General features: G+C 39.4%; 1 protein-coding gene across 1 annotated transcript in view; it reads left to right on the top strand.

Moving 5' to 3' along the window:
- Positions 1-18,822, top strand: part of LOC123746926 (protogenin) — a 170,684-nt gene that overhangs the window by 138,430 nt on the left and 13,432 nt on the right. The window contains exon 5 of the mRNA XM_069319462.1: positions 8,893-9,198. Within this exon, the coding sequence (XP_069175563.1) occupies positions 8,893-9,198 (306 nt within the window). The remainder of the gene's footprint in view (positions 1-8,892; positions 9,199-18,822) is intronic.

The following is an 18,822-nucleotide window of genomic DNA, read 5'->3' as shown; positions in this document are numbered from 1 at the left end:
CATATTTGCAAATTCTACGCTAAAGGAATATGCAAATATGGAAAAGTAAGAGCAAAATGCAATGTTCTGCATCCACGAAAATGCAGGAAAATGTTGGCGAGGGGTACATGCCGTTTTGGAAAAGGGTGTAGATACTTTCACCCTAAATTATGTCAATTTTCAATTAGGGACAAAAAATGCTACAATCTTCAGTGTCCGGAATTCCACGTGAGAGGTACACAGCGTTATAGACGGTAAGATCAATATGACACTACTGGAAATTTTTTAGAGGAAGGCAGAAACAGAGTAGAAAATATAAGAGAGAGGAACAGTCAGATGGAACCACTACAGGATTACAGAGGGGAAGGGAGATACCCACAAGACTGGAATACAAATTATCAACAAGCACACAGGTACTACACCACACAACACCCGTTCTACTACCAAAACTGGACGAATCACTTCCAAAACAACACACCCTGGACCTGGGTAGAGTGGGGGGAGGGGCGGGGAGAACTACCAAAGCCCACCAGAAGTGACACGCAATGTGGGAAATCATTCATATTTGCAAACATACAAGGCTTGAAACCAAAATCAAGAAATAAAGTTAAGTTCATAAATGACCTCCTAATAGAATCGAACTCAATATTTGGTGCATTTACAGAAATCCACACAAAAGACCACATGGATAGTGAAATCTGGATTCCGAATTATAATCTATAAAGATGTGACAGAGTAATTAGGTCAAGTGGAGGAGTAGGTCTGTATATTAAAGAGGAGCTGGCATGCACAGAGCTCCTGAACTCGTCCAATGAGGTGGTAGAGGTACTTGGAATCAAGGTATAAAATATGAGTCTACTTATTATTTTAATATACAAACCGCCAGATGCAACAGTTGAGGAATTCACTGAACAGATCCACAAAATAGAGAATATCCTTGATAACCTAGCAAACCCAGTACCAGATATCATCTTCCTTGGAGACTTCAATCTACTCAGTTTAAAATGGAGAATAGTAAACAATAACATTATAGCAGGAAATCAACCTGGAAATAACCATCCACAGGTCAGAGAACTACTGAGATTCTGTGACAAATTCTCGCTCAGTCAGCAGATTACAGAACCAACTAGGAACGAAAACACGCTGGATCTGATATTCACGAACAATGAGGAGCTAATCAGAGACATTACTGTCTCAGTCACTACGTACTTGGACCACAAGCTCATTGAAGTGCAAACTAACATTAATAACGGTAGTAGGCCCAAGAGAAACAACAAGCGAGAAGGGTTATTCAATAAATTCAATTTTAATAATAAGAGGATAGACTGGGGGAAAATAAACAGGGAACTTACAAACATTCAATGGGAAAATGTTCTAAGAAATAAAAATCCTTTACAAGGAATAGAAAAACTGACTTCTGAAGCATATGAAGTCTGAAACATGTTCTTTTGAGGAAAGCCAGAAAAAGGTCAAATGTAGAAAGAGAATGCAGACGACATTACAAAAGAAGGAAGAAATTAACGGAAATGCTTAAGCAGACACGACTCTCCATACAGAGAAGAAATAATTTAAACAGGGAGATTGAAGAAATCGAACAAAGACTGAAGCATTCCTATCAGACTGAAGAAAGGCAACTAGAACAGAAAGCAATTCAAGAAATAAAGAAAAAAACAAAATCTTTCTTCACATATGCTAAATCAAAAGCGAAAACCACTGCCAGTATTGGACCTATTCGTATTAGTGAAGGTTCATACACTGAGGATGACAAAGAAATTAGTGAAATCCTAAAAAAGCAGTATGAGGACATGTTTAGCACTCCGATACTAAGCATGAAAGTGGAAGATTCAGACAATTTCTTTATGAATGATACTCAAACACCTGTAAATATAACTGATATCAACACGAGCGTGGCAGATTTTGAAAGAGAAATTGAATATATGCCCATACACTCAGCCCCGGGTCCAGACTCATGGAATTCAATATTTATATAGAAATGCAAAGTGCCAGTAGCACAGGCACTCAGTGTAGTGTGGAGGAAGAGCTTGGACACAGGGGAGATACCAGATGCGCTTAAAGCAGAAGACATTGCCCCTCTACACAAGGGTGGTAGCAAAGCATTGGCAAAGAATTATAGACCAGTTGCACTAACGTCCCACATAATAAAAGTATTTGAGAGAGTGATCAGGAGTCAGGTCACTAGATTCATGGAAACCAATGACCTCCACAATCCAGGCCAACATGGATTTAGAGCAGGAAGATCATGCCTCTTACAGCTACTTGACCACTATGACAAAATCACTGAGGCATTAGAGGAAAAACACAATGCAGATGTCGTATACACAGATTTTGCAAAGGCATTCGACAAATGTGACCATGGAGTGATTGCACACACAATGAGGTCAATGGGTATAACTGGTAAAGTAGGACGCTGGATACTCAATTTCCTGTCGAACTGTCGGAAAATCCGACACCATTTAATATATCATACAGATAATTGCTGCTGTATTACCAACAAGTAACCCATAGAAAACGTAACTTGTAGTGGAATTACCGTCTATAGAAAACGGGATATCATCACCACATACTATTATATTCTCCACCTATTATGGTGGGAATTATTCTTAAATACATTAGTCTTTGGACTTTACCATCATAAAAACATCTTATATAAATTAACTTAATTATCAATATTAAAGTAGAGTAAATGTGACCCTTCTATCACTTTCTGAAATCTGGACAATGTAAGCCAGGCGTCAGGGAGGAAGGAGGGCGGCCATTGTTGTGTCACATCCGAGACGCGTGGAGCAAATTCGGCTCCTATCATATCTGGACAATGTCGGCCAGGCGTCAATAGTATGGAGTGTTAGACGCAGCCATTGTTGAGACTAGACCAGAGGCTCACACGGGAGCAAATTCGGCTCCTGTTAATTTACTTGGACGTAGTGTTATGGAAACCAGAAGTGTACCATTATCAACACGCTGTCTACAAATCAAGTTAAGTGTTCGTTCCGAAACCCATTATCTATCATTAGTGGCCATTAATGTCATTGGGTAGGGTGATCCAGTTAGATCACGAAATCGCCCCATACTAAAGGTAATTAAGCCAGGTCTTCATGTTCCATGTACAGTTTTCTCTGAAATACTTGTCATATATAGAATCTGGCTTTACAGCTAGCGCCCTTTTGACAGGTCAAGACGAGGAAGCAAGATTTTGTGCACCAGTTACTGGGTGATGGAAGCTACTTCAAAGAGGATAATTTGGTGTCTACACCCTAGTTATACCTGGTGGACTAACCTGCTGTACTATAAGATAAGGAACCTTTTCAATGTATGTAGTTAATACTGTAGTTTGATTGGCTGCATATATATAAATATAAACCCCCCCTAATGTGTAGAGGATCGATTTGTGAGATTATGAGATTATTGCAGAAATACAGTCCACTTATCATTATACAAATTGCTATCGAAGTATATAAATTAACGTAAATATAAATTCATATAAATTAAATAAATATAAATCTCACAGGTCGGTTCCCACACGAACAGAACACAAAGAGTAACAGTCAATCAAGTAAAATCGAGTCCGAGCGCAGTTAAAAGCTCTGTACCTCAAGGTACAGTCCTTGCACCACTGCTGTTCCTTATTCTCATTAGATATAGACAAAATCACAAGTCACAGCTTCGTATCATCCTATGCAGATGATACAAAAATCAGCATGAAAATTACCTCTGCTGAAGACATTGATAAACTACAAACAGATATTAACAAAGTTTTCGACTGGGTAGCAGAAAATAACATGACGTTTAACGGTGATAAATTCCAGGTACTCAGATACGGCAAAAATGAGGATCTTAAACATAATACAGGGTACAAAACACAATCGAATCTGCCCATAATAGGAAAACACCATGTCAAGGATTTGGGAATAATGATGTCCGACGACCTAACGTTAAGGGAGCTTAACCAAGCAAGTATTGCGTCAGCCAGAAAAATGATAGGATGGATTACGAGAACCTTCAAGTCTAGAGATCCCATCACAATGGTTGTGCTCTTCAAATCACTTGTGTTGTCCCGTCTTGAGTACTGCTCAGTACTCACTTCCCCCTTCAGAGCAGGAGAGATTGCTGAAATAGAGGGAATACAGAGAACATATACGGTACGCATAGACGAGATAAAGCACCTAAATTATTGGGATCGTCTCAAAGCTCTCCAAATGAACTCACCACAAAGGAGACGAGAGAGATACCAAATAATATACACATGGAAAATACTGGAGGGACAGGTCTCAAATCTACACAGTAAAATAACAACGTACTGGAGTGAACGACATGGAAGAAAATGCAGTATAGAACCAGTGAAGAGCAAAGGTGCCATGGGCACAATCAGAGAACACTGTATGAACATCAGAGGTTCACGGTTGTTCAACGTCCTACCAGCGAGCATCAGAAATATTGCAGGAACAACCGTGGACATCTTCAAGAGGAAACTAGATTGTTTCCTTCAAGGAGTGCCGAACCAACCGTGCTGTGGTGGGTATGTGGGCCTGCGGGCTGCTCCAAGCAACAGCCTGGTAGACCAAACTCTCACAAGTCAAGTCTGGCCTCGGGCCGGGCTTGGGGAGTAGAACTCCTAGAACCCCATCAACCAGGTATCAAGCAGGCGTTTATGTGTGAAGCCTGAGAATGATTTAAAGTGCTAAAAAAGTCAAGACTAGAAGAAGCCTTGTGAGGCAGCCCTTTAACAATTTTGTGGGCGACCTGTGTGTGGGCGCCATCTTATCTTGAGGTTATCTTGAGATGATTTCTGGGCTTTAGTGTCCCCGCGGCCCGGTCCTCGACCAGGCCTCCACCCCCAGGAAGCAGCCCGTGACAGCTGACTAACACCCAGGTACCTATTTTTACTGCTAGGTAACAGGGGCATAGGGTGAAAGAAACTCTGCCCATTGTTTCTCGCCGGCGCCCGGGATCGAACCCGGGAACACAGGATCACAAGTCCAGGGTCACAAGTGCTGTCCGCTCGGCCATTGTGAGGACCAGGACCTAGATTCAGGAAGCTCTGTGTATTTCTTCGTAAGTGGGTTTGCTACGAAGGTTCCTAAGTGCGCCCTAAGAAGATGCTTAGGTGCGATTCAATAAGGTATACTTAGGAAGAAAATTGTTGGTTCACCTGCGTGCCGATAGAGGTCACTACTGTGTTTCGTTTGGCCAATCAGAGAGCAGCAACATTTTTCATATTGAAGATTTAGCGCTGGCTTATCGGAGCTCTACTGCCTCCTATTTACGTCGAATTTTCTTATAAATTAGTATATTTCGAAGTAAAACAATGTTTTTTCAACTTCTACAGCCAGCACCGACATTGTAGTAAACAAATATGTTACATTTGTTGTTTACCTACGTAATTCTAAGAGATACTGTGTAGCTGTCCTTGTTGCTCGGAAGATGCGCTGACAATTATTGTATATATTTACTGAATTTACCCAAGGGCCACTAACTATCTAGTGACCTCGAAGAGGACAGAAAGCCGGCGGCTTGTTAAAGGGCCCGCCAATTGTCTTAATGATATTTTTTAGCTGGAATTTGGCATTTACGGCTTCAGCGGGTAGGCGGTTCCATGGGTTTATAGCCCTCTTGGTGGAAAAAAAACCATCTGTTTTCAGTCCTACTTGAGAGAACATACTCTCCAACACTATATCTGTGATTGTCCTGTTATCAGTGACTTCATACCAAATGGTATGAGGTATTTTGAGCTCTGTAATTACTTCATACACTCAGGAATATTGGAAGATATTCTTGTGCTGCACCCAGATTTTGCCAGTGGAGGCTAATAGATCAGCATTAAGTATTTTGTTCTCTCCCAATTCCATGTATGACTGGCCATCCTGTGAGGTGAGGATGTTGGGTGAGCTTGTAGCTGGTTTTTGATCTACACTGTGGTCCTTCATACAGAATAGGGAAGCAGCACATTGCTGTGTATACCTAAACATGTTTAAAAATACATTGTTTGAGAGGAGTTTTGTAGAAACTAGTAAGAGTAATTATAATATAATGCTTCCATGATTCAGTGCTTACCTCTTGTGAAAATTGCTTAGAGTTGTTTAGTCAGAGTTGATTTGTTTTTTGTATTGAGGCTGGTATTTTCTAAATTGATTCCATGTACAGTATGTCTAACCATCCTGTGAGATGGGAGTATTAGATAAACTTATAGCTAGTTTTTTATCTACATTGTCTAATATTCCATATAGAATTGGGTAGCAGCACATTGCTGTGTATACCTAATCTTCTTAATACAAAAAAATCAGTAATAAAGATTTTAAATTATAGTTTGTATTACAAATACAGTACTGTATTATCCTTATTAAGTCATGTTGACCATGGATCATTAAGATCTCATGTTGATATGTAATACAAGTCATATTTCTTTTGAACTGCTAATCCATGCTAATCATTCATTAAATTGTGCATTATGTCTCAATTTTTCACTTCCTTGGATATACTGTACAGTACAAAAAGATAGGATAAAAATAAACCAGTAATATTTCTTTCATTATATTTTTCATTTAAATAACTGCATCAATATTTTTACAGCTGACAGGATTTGTTTTCCCATACAGGTGCATTATGTGTTAAAAAAAAATTTGGTTTATTGTTACACACAATGGTGCTACATAGCCTTCCCAGCTTGGTGCCTTCTTTTAATACTTACTGATTAAAAAATAAATAATAAACACATTTTATTCAGGAAAAGTACATACAGTTGATTTACAAACATAATGTTGGATTTATAGGCAGAGCTAGTACATACAATACCTAAAGCCACTAATACTCATAGCATTTCGGGCAAGGTGTGGGGGAAAAAAAACACAGACTAAAACTTAATAGTAATCGGGATTAGGTATAAATTGTGTTGAAAGAAGGAATAACAAATACAAAAAGGGGGGTTAACATAGCATAAATCAGCAATTGCACATGTTGGTGAACAGCGTTGTTTAAAAAATAGCAAGACATGGGTTGACATTTAGGAGGTAAGTTAGGTTACATGGAGTTAATTAGGCAGTACTTGGTGTAACTCTTAAACTGGTTGAGAGAGGTACAGCCTTTGACATGATTCGGGAGGTCATTCCACATTCTGGGTCCCTTGATTTGTAGAGCACTTCTGGTTTGGTTACACACAGCCAAATTGAGTAACAGGAAGAGGTCTTGGACACAAATTTGTTCCATGCTAAATGTAGAGGAATCAGCTGAGTATTCCTCAAATAAAATAAGTTGCCTCAGCTTATAAGGTAAATAAAATAAGCATTTCTCAAATAAGTAGCTGCCTCACCTCATTGCCTTACTGCTACATAGCCTTCCCGGCATGGTGCCTTCTTCTGATAATTACTTGTTCCACACCCAAATTGTATAACAGGAAGAGGTCTTGGACCCCTACTTCCCTCTCTCTTTTTTAATAATCTATATAGTCATAATTATAGCTTTAAGTATTCAATGAATAAAGTTTTTGACATTTTTACCCTTTTCCTTACCTAACATCATTTGTACAGCATATTTTTATTTTATGTCTCACCCAGATTTAATTTCAAAATAAAACCAAACTAAATAAATTAGAAATGGGTATGTATAGCTAAGGTACACCCTTACTACTAGGTGAACAGGGGCATTTGGTGATAGTAAATGATCCCATCAGGCTGGGCTCATCACCTTCTCTCATATTTCATGTTCACCAGTGTTTATTTACTTAATAACTACTGGTATAATATCTTGCTATTATAAAAGTAATTCTACTATCATCAAACACATATTTACTTCAAGTTTCAAGCAGAGAATGCATATATAACTAACACGAAGGACTCCTCTTCACTAGATTCACCAGCTATAATATTTTGGTCATGTTCCAATATCATAAATCGATCCCAGTGTTATTTAGTAGAGAAAAAATTACTTATATCCAGTTTACGCAAAGCTACGAGTGGTCGAAACCACACTTAAATCCCGGAATGAACTTATGAAGGTTTTTCCACTTAGGGTAGTTAATTGAATACGGACGTAGCCGCCACGAAGGCGCTAAGACGGAAAACGCTCTTAGCTAAGAGGAAAAACCTTCATAAGTACCTTCCTGAATCCAGCCCCAGGACCTGAGCACCCTCGAGACACAGACTCTACGGTAAGCTCATATAATACTTTTCTTCCACTATGTATGTTTGGTGGCATCTATATAACTCCTATTATATGATTATTTGCTTTTCCGTTTAATTCTATCCAAATAGTTTTTGTGTGTGGCTCAGTTTTGATTCCCTCTTTGAGACTACATTTCAAGTTTCCCCTAACATATATGGCTACTCCCCCTCCTCGTCTAATATATCTGTGTGAAATACTTTAAATCCATTTATTTCATATTCAGCTAATAGTTCTCTGTTTTCGATATTCATCCACTTTTCGGTAAGTGCAATAATATATATTTTTTTGTGTGCTGACAATAACATTTAAATGACTTATTTTGTTTCTTAAACTTCTACTAAGAAGTCTTTTCATCTTCTAGTGTGTGGTTTGGTTAACATTCTTCATCCACGTTATTGTGACTCATTATCTGCATCCCATGATTGTTTCAAGTGTAGGTTAGACATATATATATATGTATATGAATGAGATTGGGTAGATATAAATAGGAGCTGCCTCACATGGGCCAATAGGCTTTCTGCAGTGACCTTCATTCTAATGTTCTTATGTTCTTATTGCATGAAATAAAAGCAGGATGGGACAGGATCTAGAAATACATGGTAAATAGACGGATAAATGTACTACAAGAAAGTGAAGATCATTTTTTTTTAATAACGGTTATAACCACTGACAATCAACAGGTGTTTAGCTCATAATAAACAGCGCATTTCACATTTTACTTTTCCAATCTCTACTTTCTAGGACCAAATACTCTGAGGGTTGAAGATAGCCCTAGAGGTGAGCTCCTTGTTACCTGGACCTACGACAACTGCCCATATGAGGGATGCTACTCAGTTATCTACAACGTGTCTTGGGGCACTGCTCTCGAAAACTTCGTAGTCACCACCTTGAAGAAGTACACCATCAAGGGATACAACGCGGAGGATCCGAGGGTGTGCGTGACGGCCATCAACACAGATACATATGCCGTCAGCACCAACACCTGTCTGGGCGATCCTGACGTTGAGCCGATCATCCCAACCATGGAACCTACACCTTCAAGTCCAGGTGCGTAAGCAAGGGATAGTGAGTCAATGTTAATTTCGGATGGAGTGGAACAGCTGCAAATAGTGCTATGGATACTGTACTGGGGGACGGGATACATAGTACTTGGGAAGGGGGTGGACAGTACTGGGGGAGGGGTACACAGAACTGGGGTTCATAGTGCTGGGTAAACAATGCTGGTGATAAATTGTACTGGGAAAAACAATGTTGGTGGGACAGAGTGCTGAAGATAATCAGCCTTTAGGTGCACTGCGCAAGGGTACAGAGAGCTGGGGATACACAGTCTATAAATGAACTTCGCTGGGGTACAGAGAGCTGGGGATACACAGTCTATAAATGAACTTCGCTGGGGTACAGAGTGCTGGGGATACACAGTCTATAAATGAACTGCGCTGAGGTACAGAGTGCTGGGGATACACAGTCTATAAATACACTGCGCTGAGGTACAGAGTGCTGGGGATACACAGTCTTTAGGTGCATTGCGCTGGGGTACAGAATGCGGGGGATACATAGTCTTTAGGTGCACTGCGTTGGGATACAGAGTGCTGGGAATTCGCAGTCTTGAGGTACAGAGTTCTGAGGCTACATAGTCTTTAGATGCACTGCGCTGGGGTACAGAGTGCTGGGGATATACAGTCCTGAGGTTGCAGTGCTCTGCGGTACAGAGTGTTGGGTTTCAAAATGTTTTGGTAGAAAATGCTCGGGTATATATTTGTGAGGTGTACAGAGCTGGGGTGCGGTACACCTTCCTCTGAGTGCACAGTGTTGGAGTATGCTACGCCTTCAGCCAAACAAGTCTATGTGAGTGGGGAAGAAGACAGGTTGACTAGTTTGGCAGTTACCAGGGAGGATATTATTAAACAAATAGTGAAACTCAAGCCAAACAAATCCCCAAGGCCAAAGGAAGTGTTTGTCAGGGTGCTTAAGAAATGCGAAGACGAGCTTTGCGAGTAATTGTCTTCCAAATTTAATAGATCAATAGAGTCAGGCAGAGTGCCATGGTCGTGGAAGGTTGCAAATGTGGTACCAATTTTCAAGAAAGGGGATAGATCAGCTATGTCAAACTATTGGCCAATTAGCTTTACGTCTATTGTGGGAAAGTTTCTTGAATCGATAAATGTAAATACCATTCGTGTTCACCTTGAAAAACATAAATTAATAAATGATTCACATGTTTTTTTCATATGGCCGTTCAATTTCCACCTGTGTCCCATAGTGCCTGTGCCCCTTGTGGTTAATCGTGTCTTTATCTACCCTATCAATTCCTCTGAGAATCTTGTATGTGTTGATCATGTCTCCCTCAAGCTCTTCTGTCTCCCAGAGACGTGAAGTTTAATTCCCGTAGTTTCTCCTCGTACCTCATACCCCTCAGTTCGGGTACTAGTCTTGTGGGAAACCTTTGAACCTTTTCCAGTTTGGTCTTATGCTTGACTAGATATGGACTCCATGCTGGAGTCGCATACCTCAGGACTGATCTGACATATGTGGTATACAAAGTTCTGAAAGATTCCTTACACAAGTTTCTAAAGGCCATTCGTATGTTAGCCAACCTGGCGTATGCTGCTGATGTAATCCTCTTGATATGAGCTTCAGGTGACAGGTCAGGCGTGATATCAACCCCCAGGTCTTTCTCTCTCTCTGACTCTTGAAGTATTTCATCTCCCAAATGATACTTTGTATCTGGTCTCCTGCTCCCTACACCTATTTTCATTACATTGCATTTGCTTGGGTTAAACTCTAGCAACCATTTGTTCAACCATTCCTGCAGCTTGTCCAGGTCTTCTTGAAGCCTCAAGCTGGTGAGGAAGAGGAAGAGGTAGTGTGTGTGGTGGTAGTATGGTGTACTGTTCAAGAGGTATTGTGTCGTGGTGGTACGGTGTAGTGAGGTAGTGGTAGTATGTGGTGGTGGTGTGGTGTAGTGTGGTAGTGGTAGCGTGTGGTGGTGGTGGTGGTGTGGTGGTGGTGGTGGTGGTGGTGGTGGTGGTGGTGTGGTGTAGTGTGGTAGCGGTAGTGTGTAGTGGTGGTGTGTGGTGTTGGTGGTGGAAGTAGTATGGTAGTGTGTGGTTTGGTGTGGTAGTGATGGTGTAGGGTGGTGGTGTTGTATGGCTATAGTGTAGTGGTGGTGTTGTACGGCTGTAGTGTAGTGGTGGTGTGGTAGTGTACTTACCTATTTGTGCTTGCGGGGGTTGAGCTTTGGCTCTTTGGTCCCGCCTCTCAACTGTCAATCAACTGGTGTACAGATTCCCGCTTCGTCTTGTGCTTGACAAGGTACGGGCTCCATGTTGGGGCCGCATACTCCAGGATTGGTCTTACATATGTGATGTACAAGATTCTGAATGTTTCCTTACACGAGTTCCTGAACATTGTTCTGATTATAGCCAGCCTCGCATATGGCGCAGACATTATTCTTTTCATGTGGGCTTCAAGAGACAGGTTTGGTGTGATATCAACTCCTAGATCTTTCTCTCTGTCCGTTTTATTAAGTACTTCATCTCCTATTCTGTATCGTGTGTCTGGCCTCCTGTTTCCACTGCCTAGTTTCATTACTTTGCATTTACTCGGGTTGAACTTCAACAGTCATTTGTTGGACCATTCACTCAGTCTGTCTAGGCCATCTTGTAGCCTCCTACTATTATCCTCTGTTTCAATCCTCCTCATAATTTTTGCATCATCAGCAAACATTGAGAGAAACGAGTCTATACCCTCTGGGAGATCATTTACATATATCAGAAACAGTATAGGTCAAAGGACTGACCCCTGCGGGACTCCCCTTGTAACGTCTCGCCAATCTGAGACCTTGTCTCAGGTCTTAGTGTGTGTTGGTGTTGGTGAGGGTAGTGGTTGTGAAGGTGGTGGTAGTGGTGTTGGAGCTGGTGGCGATAGGGGAGGTGGTGGGGGTGGTTGTGGAGGTGTTGATGGTGGAAGTTGAGGTACTGGTGGTGGTATTGGAGGTGCTTGTGGTGGTGGTAGTGGTTGTTGAGGTGCTGGTGGTGGTACTGGAAGTGCTGTTGGTGGTAGTGAAAGTGCTGGTGGTGGTGGTGGTAGTGGAGGTGCTGTTGGTGCTGGTGATAGTAGTGAAAGTGTTTGTGGTGGTGATAGTGGAGGTGCTGGTGCTGGTGGAGGTGCTGGTGGTGGCAGTGGAGAAGCTGATGGTGTTAATGGAAGTGCTGGTGCTAGTGGTGGTATTGGAGATTCTAGTGGTTGTAGTGGAGGTGTTAGTGTTGTAGGTACTAGTGGTGGTAATCGAGGTGCTGGTGGTGGTAGTGGAGATGTTGGTGGTAATGGAGATGTGAAGGTGGGTTTAGTGCAAGGGGTGGTAGTGGAAGTGGTTGCAGTGGTGGTAGGGGTAGTGGTATTGGAGGTGATGGTAGTAGTGGTAGTGGGCATGCTGGTGGTGGTGGTAGTAGAGTGGTAGGGTAGGTGCTGGTGGTGGAAGTAGCGGAGGAGCTGGGGGTGGTCGTGGTATTGGAGGTGATGGTGGTGGTGGTAGAGCAGGTGCTAGTAGTGGTAGTGGAGATGCTAGTGGTTGTTGTGAAGATGTCAGTGGTCGAACTGCTGGTGGTATTGGTGGTGGTACTCGAGGTGCTGATGATGGTGGTGGTTGAGGAGGTGGTAGTAGTTGAGGTGCTGATGGTGGGGATAGTGGTGGTGGTAGTAGTAGTAGTGGTGTTGGTGATGGTATTGGAGGTGATGGTAGTGATGGTAGTGCAGGTGCTAGTGGTGGTAGTGGAGGTGCTGGTGGTTAGGGTGGTGGTAGAGCAGGTGTTAGTGGTTATGGTGGAGATGCTAATAGTTGTAGTGAAGGTGCCACTGGTGGAAGTGCTGGTGTTGGTGGTGTTGGAGGTGATTGTGAAGGTGTTGCTGGTGGTACTCGAGGTGCTTGTGATGATGGTGGTGGAGTTGCTGGTGGTGGTGGTAGTAGGGGTGATGCTGTTGTTGGTGGTTGTGCATGTGCTGTTGGTAGTGGTAGGTGGTGGTTGCAGTGGTGGTAGTGGAGGTGGTGGTAGTGGAGGTGGTGGTAGTGGAGGTGCTGGTGGTGGTGGTGGTAGTGGTGGTGTTGGTAGTAGTTGTGTTGGTGGTCGTATTTGTGGGGGAATAATTTCCAACAAATATATTGATAAAATAATAATGTAAATAATTAATTGGAATAAATACTAGAGAATCGGACTGTAAAACTTCTAAATGTGGATTATTCTCCCTGCACATCTTTTGGGGGGGTAGAACCAATAATGTTGGGACTACCTGTTATGAATAATAAATCATTCAACAGTAAATTTAATTTAAATTCTAATCAATGAGTTAGTTAACTAACTGAAAGGTTATGAATAAACCAAATCTTAGCTGTCAAGCAGTTCAGGCAGAATGCGTCAGACAGCCTCCCAACACCAGTCTAATCCTGTTAATTCGTGTTGACCGAGCAGACCAGTGATCCACTGGAAGACGTTATCTTCTTCGTAGACAAACTCCTGTATGTGAAATTATTAACATGTAATCTCCATATAACTATAAATGTTTACGTTAATACACATTGAAGGGAGGATTGACTGATTAAGGGGAATGCTTACTGATGTTATTTGATTGTCTCGAGGTGTAACGATTGGACCCCCCCAACATAACACAATAATATGGCCACAAAATGTGTATATTGGTACTCAGTCATATATCTACGTTAGTTTTAACTCAAATTAAAAAAAATGAACTCATACACAGTGAAATGGATAGCTTTATAATTTCATAAGAAAAAACTAGGTACGACATATGTCCATATATATATAATATATATATATATATATATATATATATATATATATATATATATATATATATATATATATATATATATATATATATATTAGATGAATAGGAAAACCAGGGATATACTGAACATCTTGTTTCAGATTCTTTACTTTAAAATGCATAACGTTTCGAATACTTCTCGTATATATCATCAGATCGAAAAGAAAAAAACAGAAATCACAATCAAATAACTGGTAAACAAAGAACTCATACTGAATACAATTGCCTATCAAAGAAAGGAAAATGATTAAAAAACAAAACACTTAAGCTTACTTAAAGTGATCAATACAAATAAAACTTATTAACTGTCACATAGATAAAAGCTAATTCAAAAATCCATTAAATTACAAGAGGAATTTTATAACTACTAAAACAAACCATACTCTTAAACTTACGCGAAGTGATCAACAGGAGTGAAACTTGATAGCTAATACATAGATACTAAACACTATTACAAATATTCATATAATGACTACAAATCTACAATAAATGTATATAAAATGCAAGCAGAATAAGCGACAATTATAAAGTCCTAACCAAAATTTTATAAGAACTCAAATATTAAACAAATCTAAATACCAAAAAAATGTATTATATATCCTAAATAAAAACATTATACTAATGTACAATGTCAAGAGAGAAAGAACTTCTCTCTCTGGGGTTAGACTTTGGCTTGACGTGTAAAAAACCTAAATTTGTTAATCATTTTTTATGTTTTGAGCGGTTTTGTAATGCATTGAAAACTTGTACCCCAAGGACTGGTACAAATTATAGTTGGACCAACATCATTAGTACTGTTTCTTCCTTAGCACATGAAGTCTTTAATGACTTCGATAAATATAAATCTACATTCCCTTCGTTTGATAAAAGGAAATTAGACTGTATTAATAGCTTAAAGAATGATAGCAGTATTTGTATTACTAGACCAGATAAAGGTAGGGGTACAGTGGTTTTGGACAAGTTAGATTATGTAAATAAGGTTCAAAGGTTGTTAGAAGACCCCTCTAAATCTAAGTTGGTTGATATAGACCCCTTTTCGTATATTTTGAAATGTGAGGATAAACTAAATAGAGTTTTAAGAGGTCTGAAAGACTTTCTTTTTGATTATACAAAATTGCTTGCAACTGGCTCTAAGCCAGGCATCTTATATGGGTTACCTAAAGTTCATAAAACAGGTATACCGATTCGTCCTATTTTATCAGCGATTGGCACTTTTAATTACAAACTGGCAAAGTTTCTGGTTCCATTATTAGAACCATTAACGCATAATGAATTTACTGTGAGAAATTCTCAGAATTTTGTAAAGGAACTTTCCTCTTTAAATTTTGAGTTCCCAACTATAATGGCGAGTTTCGATGTTGAATCACTTTTTACTAATATTCCTTTGTTGGAAACCATTGATATTTGTGTTAATCAGTTATTTGCTGACACTAATTTAGTGTCTGGATTTTGTAGTAAAATGTTCAGACGGTTGTTAGAATTAGCGGTTAAAGACTCTGTATTTATGTTTAATAATATATATTATAAACATATTGATGGAGTAGCAATGGGGTCTCCCTTAGGTCCTGCACTTGCTAATGCTTTTTTGAGTTTTCATGAAAAAAACTGGCTTGATAAATGTCCTTTGGACTTTAAACCAGTCTTGTACAGGAGATATGTAGATGACATTTTTTTGTTATTTAAGGACCAATGTCATATTGAGAAATTTAGAGAGTATCTTAATGCACAACATAGTAATATACGTTTCACTGCAGAGTGTGAAGTGGATAATTCATTGTCATTTCTTGATGCCAACTTTTACTGGTTTAGGTTTAAATTTTAATTCTTTTGTTCCTGATATTTTTAAGAAAAATGCAATTAATACTCTACTGAATAAAGCCTTTGTTTTATGTTAAAATTGGAATAACTTTGATCAAGAAATTAATTTTCTTGTGAAATTTTTTTCAAATAATTGTTATCCTTTGCATATGGTTTATACCTTTATAAGGAATTTCTTAAATAAGAAGTTTCACCCATCGTGTAGGATTACTACAGTAGAAAGGGATATTAAATATATTAAATTACCATTTTATAGCACTATTAGTTTTTCTGTAAGGAGTCGTTTGAGGAGACTGTTACAGCATTGTTATCCTGAAGTAGACTTTAGATTTATTTTTGTCAACACAAATACCATAGGCTCTTATTTTAAATTTAAAGATAAAGTGCCAACTCCCCTGTGCTCTAATGTCGTATATATGTATAATTGTTCCAGCTGTAATGCTGGATATATCGGAAGTTCCATTCGGAACTTTAAGATTAAGATACTTGAGCACCGGGGAGTATCTTTTAGGACTGGATTACCATTGTCTAAACCAGCATTTTCGGAGATTAGAAACCATTTTTATGAGTTTAATCATTCTCTGCTGGAATCTGATTTTAAAATTCTAGACACTTGTATGAATGGCCAGTCAGATTTCAGAGTAATGGAATCCTTATATATAAAGGAGTTGCGGCCTCTGTTAAATAGCAACCTTTCAGCTGTTCAATTGTACACTGTATAGTGCACAGTAGGCCCTGTAATTTGATTTATTGTTCATTCTGGCAGTTGAATTTTATTATAATTTTGTTTAGTTTACCATGTCTTTGCCTTTTCTTACTTATTTTAAGTCTTGACATTGTACATTAGTATAATCTTTTTATTTAGGATATATAATACATTTTTTGGTATTTAGATTTGTTTAATATTTGAGTGCTTATAAGATTTTAGTTAGTACTTTATAATTGTCGCTTATTCTGCTTGCATTTTATATACATTTATTGTAGATTTGTAGTCATTATATGAATATTTGTAATAGTGTTTAGTATCTATGTATTAGCTATCAAGTTTCACTCCTGTTGATCACTTCTCGTAAGTTTAAGAGTATGGTTTGTTTTAGTAGTTATAAAATTCCTCTTGTAATTTAATGGATTTTTGAATTAGCTTTTATTTATGTGACAGTTAATAAGTTTTATTTGTATTGATCACTTTAAGTAAGCTTTAAGGCCCGATTTGCCTAATAAGCTAAGTTTTCATGAATTAATTGTTTTTCGACTACCTAACCTAACCTAACCTAACTTTTTTGGCTACCTAACCTAACCTAACCTATAGAGATAGGTTAGGTTAGGTAGGGTTGGTTAGGTTCGATCATATATCTACGTTAATTTTGACTCCAATAAAAAAAAATTGACCTCATACATAATAAAATGGGTAGCTCTATCATTTCTTAATAAGAAAATTAGAGAAAATATATTAATTCAGGAAAACTTGGCTTATTAGGCAAATCAGGCCTTGCATAGTAGGCTGAGAAGTGCGTTCTGGCTATTAAGTACGACATATATATATATATATATATATATATATATATATATATATATATATATATATATATATATATATATATATATATAAAATGTCGTACCTAGTAGCCAGAACGCACTTCTCAGCCTACTATGCAAGGCCTGATTTGCCTAATAAGCCAAGTTTTCATGAATTATTTGTTTTTCGACTACCTAACCTACCTAACCCTAGCTAACCTAACTTTTTTGGCTATTTAACCTAACCTAACCTATAAAGATAGGTTAGGTTAGGTAGGGTTGGTTAGGTTCAGTCATATATCTACGTTAATTTTAACTCCAATAAAAAAAATTGACCTCATGTATAATGAAATGGGAAGCTTTATCATTTCATAAGAAAAAATTAGAGAAAATATATTAATTCAGGAAAACTTGGCTTATTAGGCAAATCGGGCCTTGCATAGCAGGCCGAGTACGACATTCTGGCTACTAGGTACAACATATATATATATATATATATATATATATATATATATATATATATATATATATATATATATATATATATATATATATAGTGGAGTTGATGGAGTGTAGTATTGGAAGGTGGTGGAAGGTGGCGGAAGTAGTGGTGGTGGAGTGATGGTAGTGGAGGTCTGGTGGTGGTGGTTGTGTTGGTGGTGGTTGTGGAGGTACTGGCCGTTGTGGTCTAGGTACTGGTCGTTGTGGTCTAGGTACTGGTTGTGGTGGAGATGCTGGTGGTGCTGTTGGTGGTGGTGGTAGCGGTGATGCTGGTGGTGGTGGCAGTGTAGGTGTTGATAGTTGTGGTGATGGTAGTGAAGTATATAGTGAAAGTGATAGTGTGAGGTGGATTATAGTGAAAGAGGTGGTAGTAGAAGTACTGGTGCTTGAGATAGTGGAGATGGTGTTTGTGGGGAGGGCAGTGGAGGTGGTGGTAGTGGAAGTGGTGGGTGATGGTTGAGGTTTGTAGTAGTGGTGGTTGTGGGTGGAGGTATTTGTGCTTGGTCGAAGTTGTGGTTGTGGTTAGTAGTGTAAAGTACGCCTACGACTGCGTGCAGCACCTGAGCAGGTGAGCTCATTAGGCTCCCCTGCTCAGGTGGTGCACAGGTACATAGACGCAGAGTGTTCTTGGGGTTTCCCCGGGTGTTTGGTGCATGGCATCTGGCCGCGCGTTACCTGAGAGAGGGTCGTGTTGGAGTGTGTGCGGAGGGGGGGGGTTATGTAGTGGTATGTGGTCATGTTGGGAGAGTAAAGGAAGAGGACAAGAGGAGAGATATAGTAGTAGATGAATATGTATGAGTATGTACCGTAGAGTTAATCCTGTGTGTAGATATAAAGATGGATAGATGCGTGTATGTAGGTTATGTAGAGGAGGGAGGGGTCCCCTTATCTGGGAAGGATATGTTGAGGAGGGAGGGGGTCCCCCCTAGCCGAGAGGGTAGGAGACCAGGCTCTTAAGATGGGGTATGGGGGGAGAAGGAGGGGAATGGGGTAGAG

This window comes from Procambarus clarkii, chromosome 93 (assembly GCF_040958095.1).
Source record: "Procambarus clarkii isolate CNS0578487 chromosome 93, FALCON_Pclarkii_2.0, whole genome shotgun sequence".
Lineage (NCBI taxonomy): Eukaryota > Metazoa > Arthropoda > Malacostraca > Decapoda > Cambaridae > Procambarus > Procambarus clarkii.
This window is presented reverse-complemented; position numbering and strand designations above follow the sequence as displayed.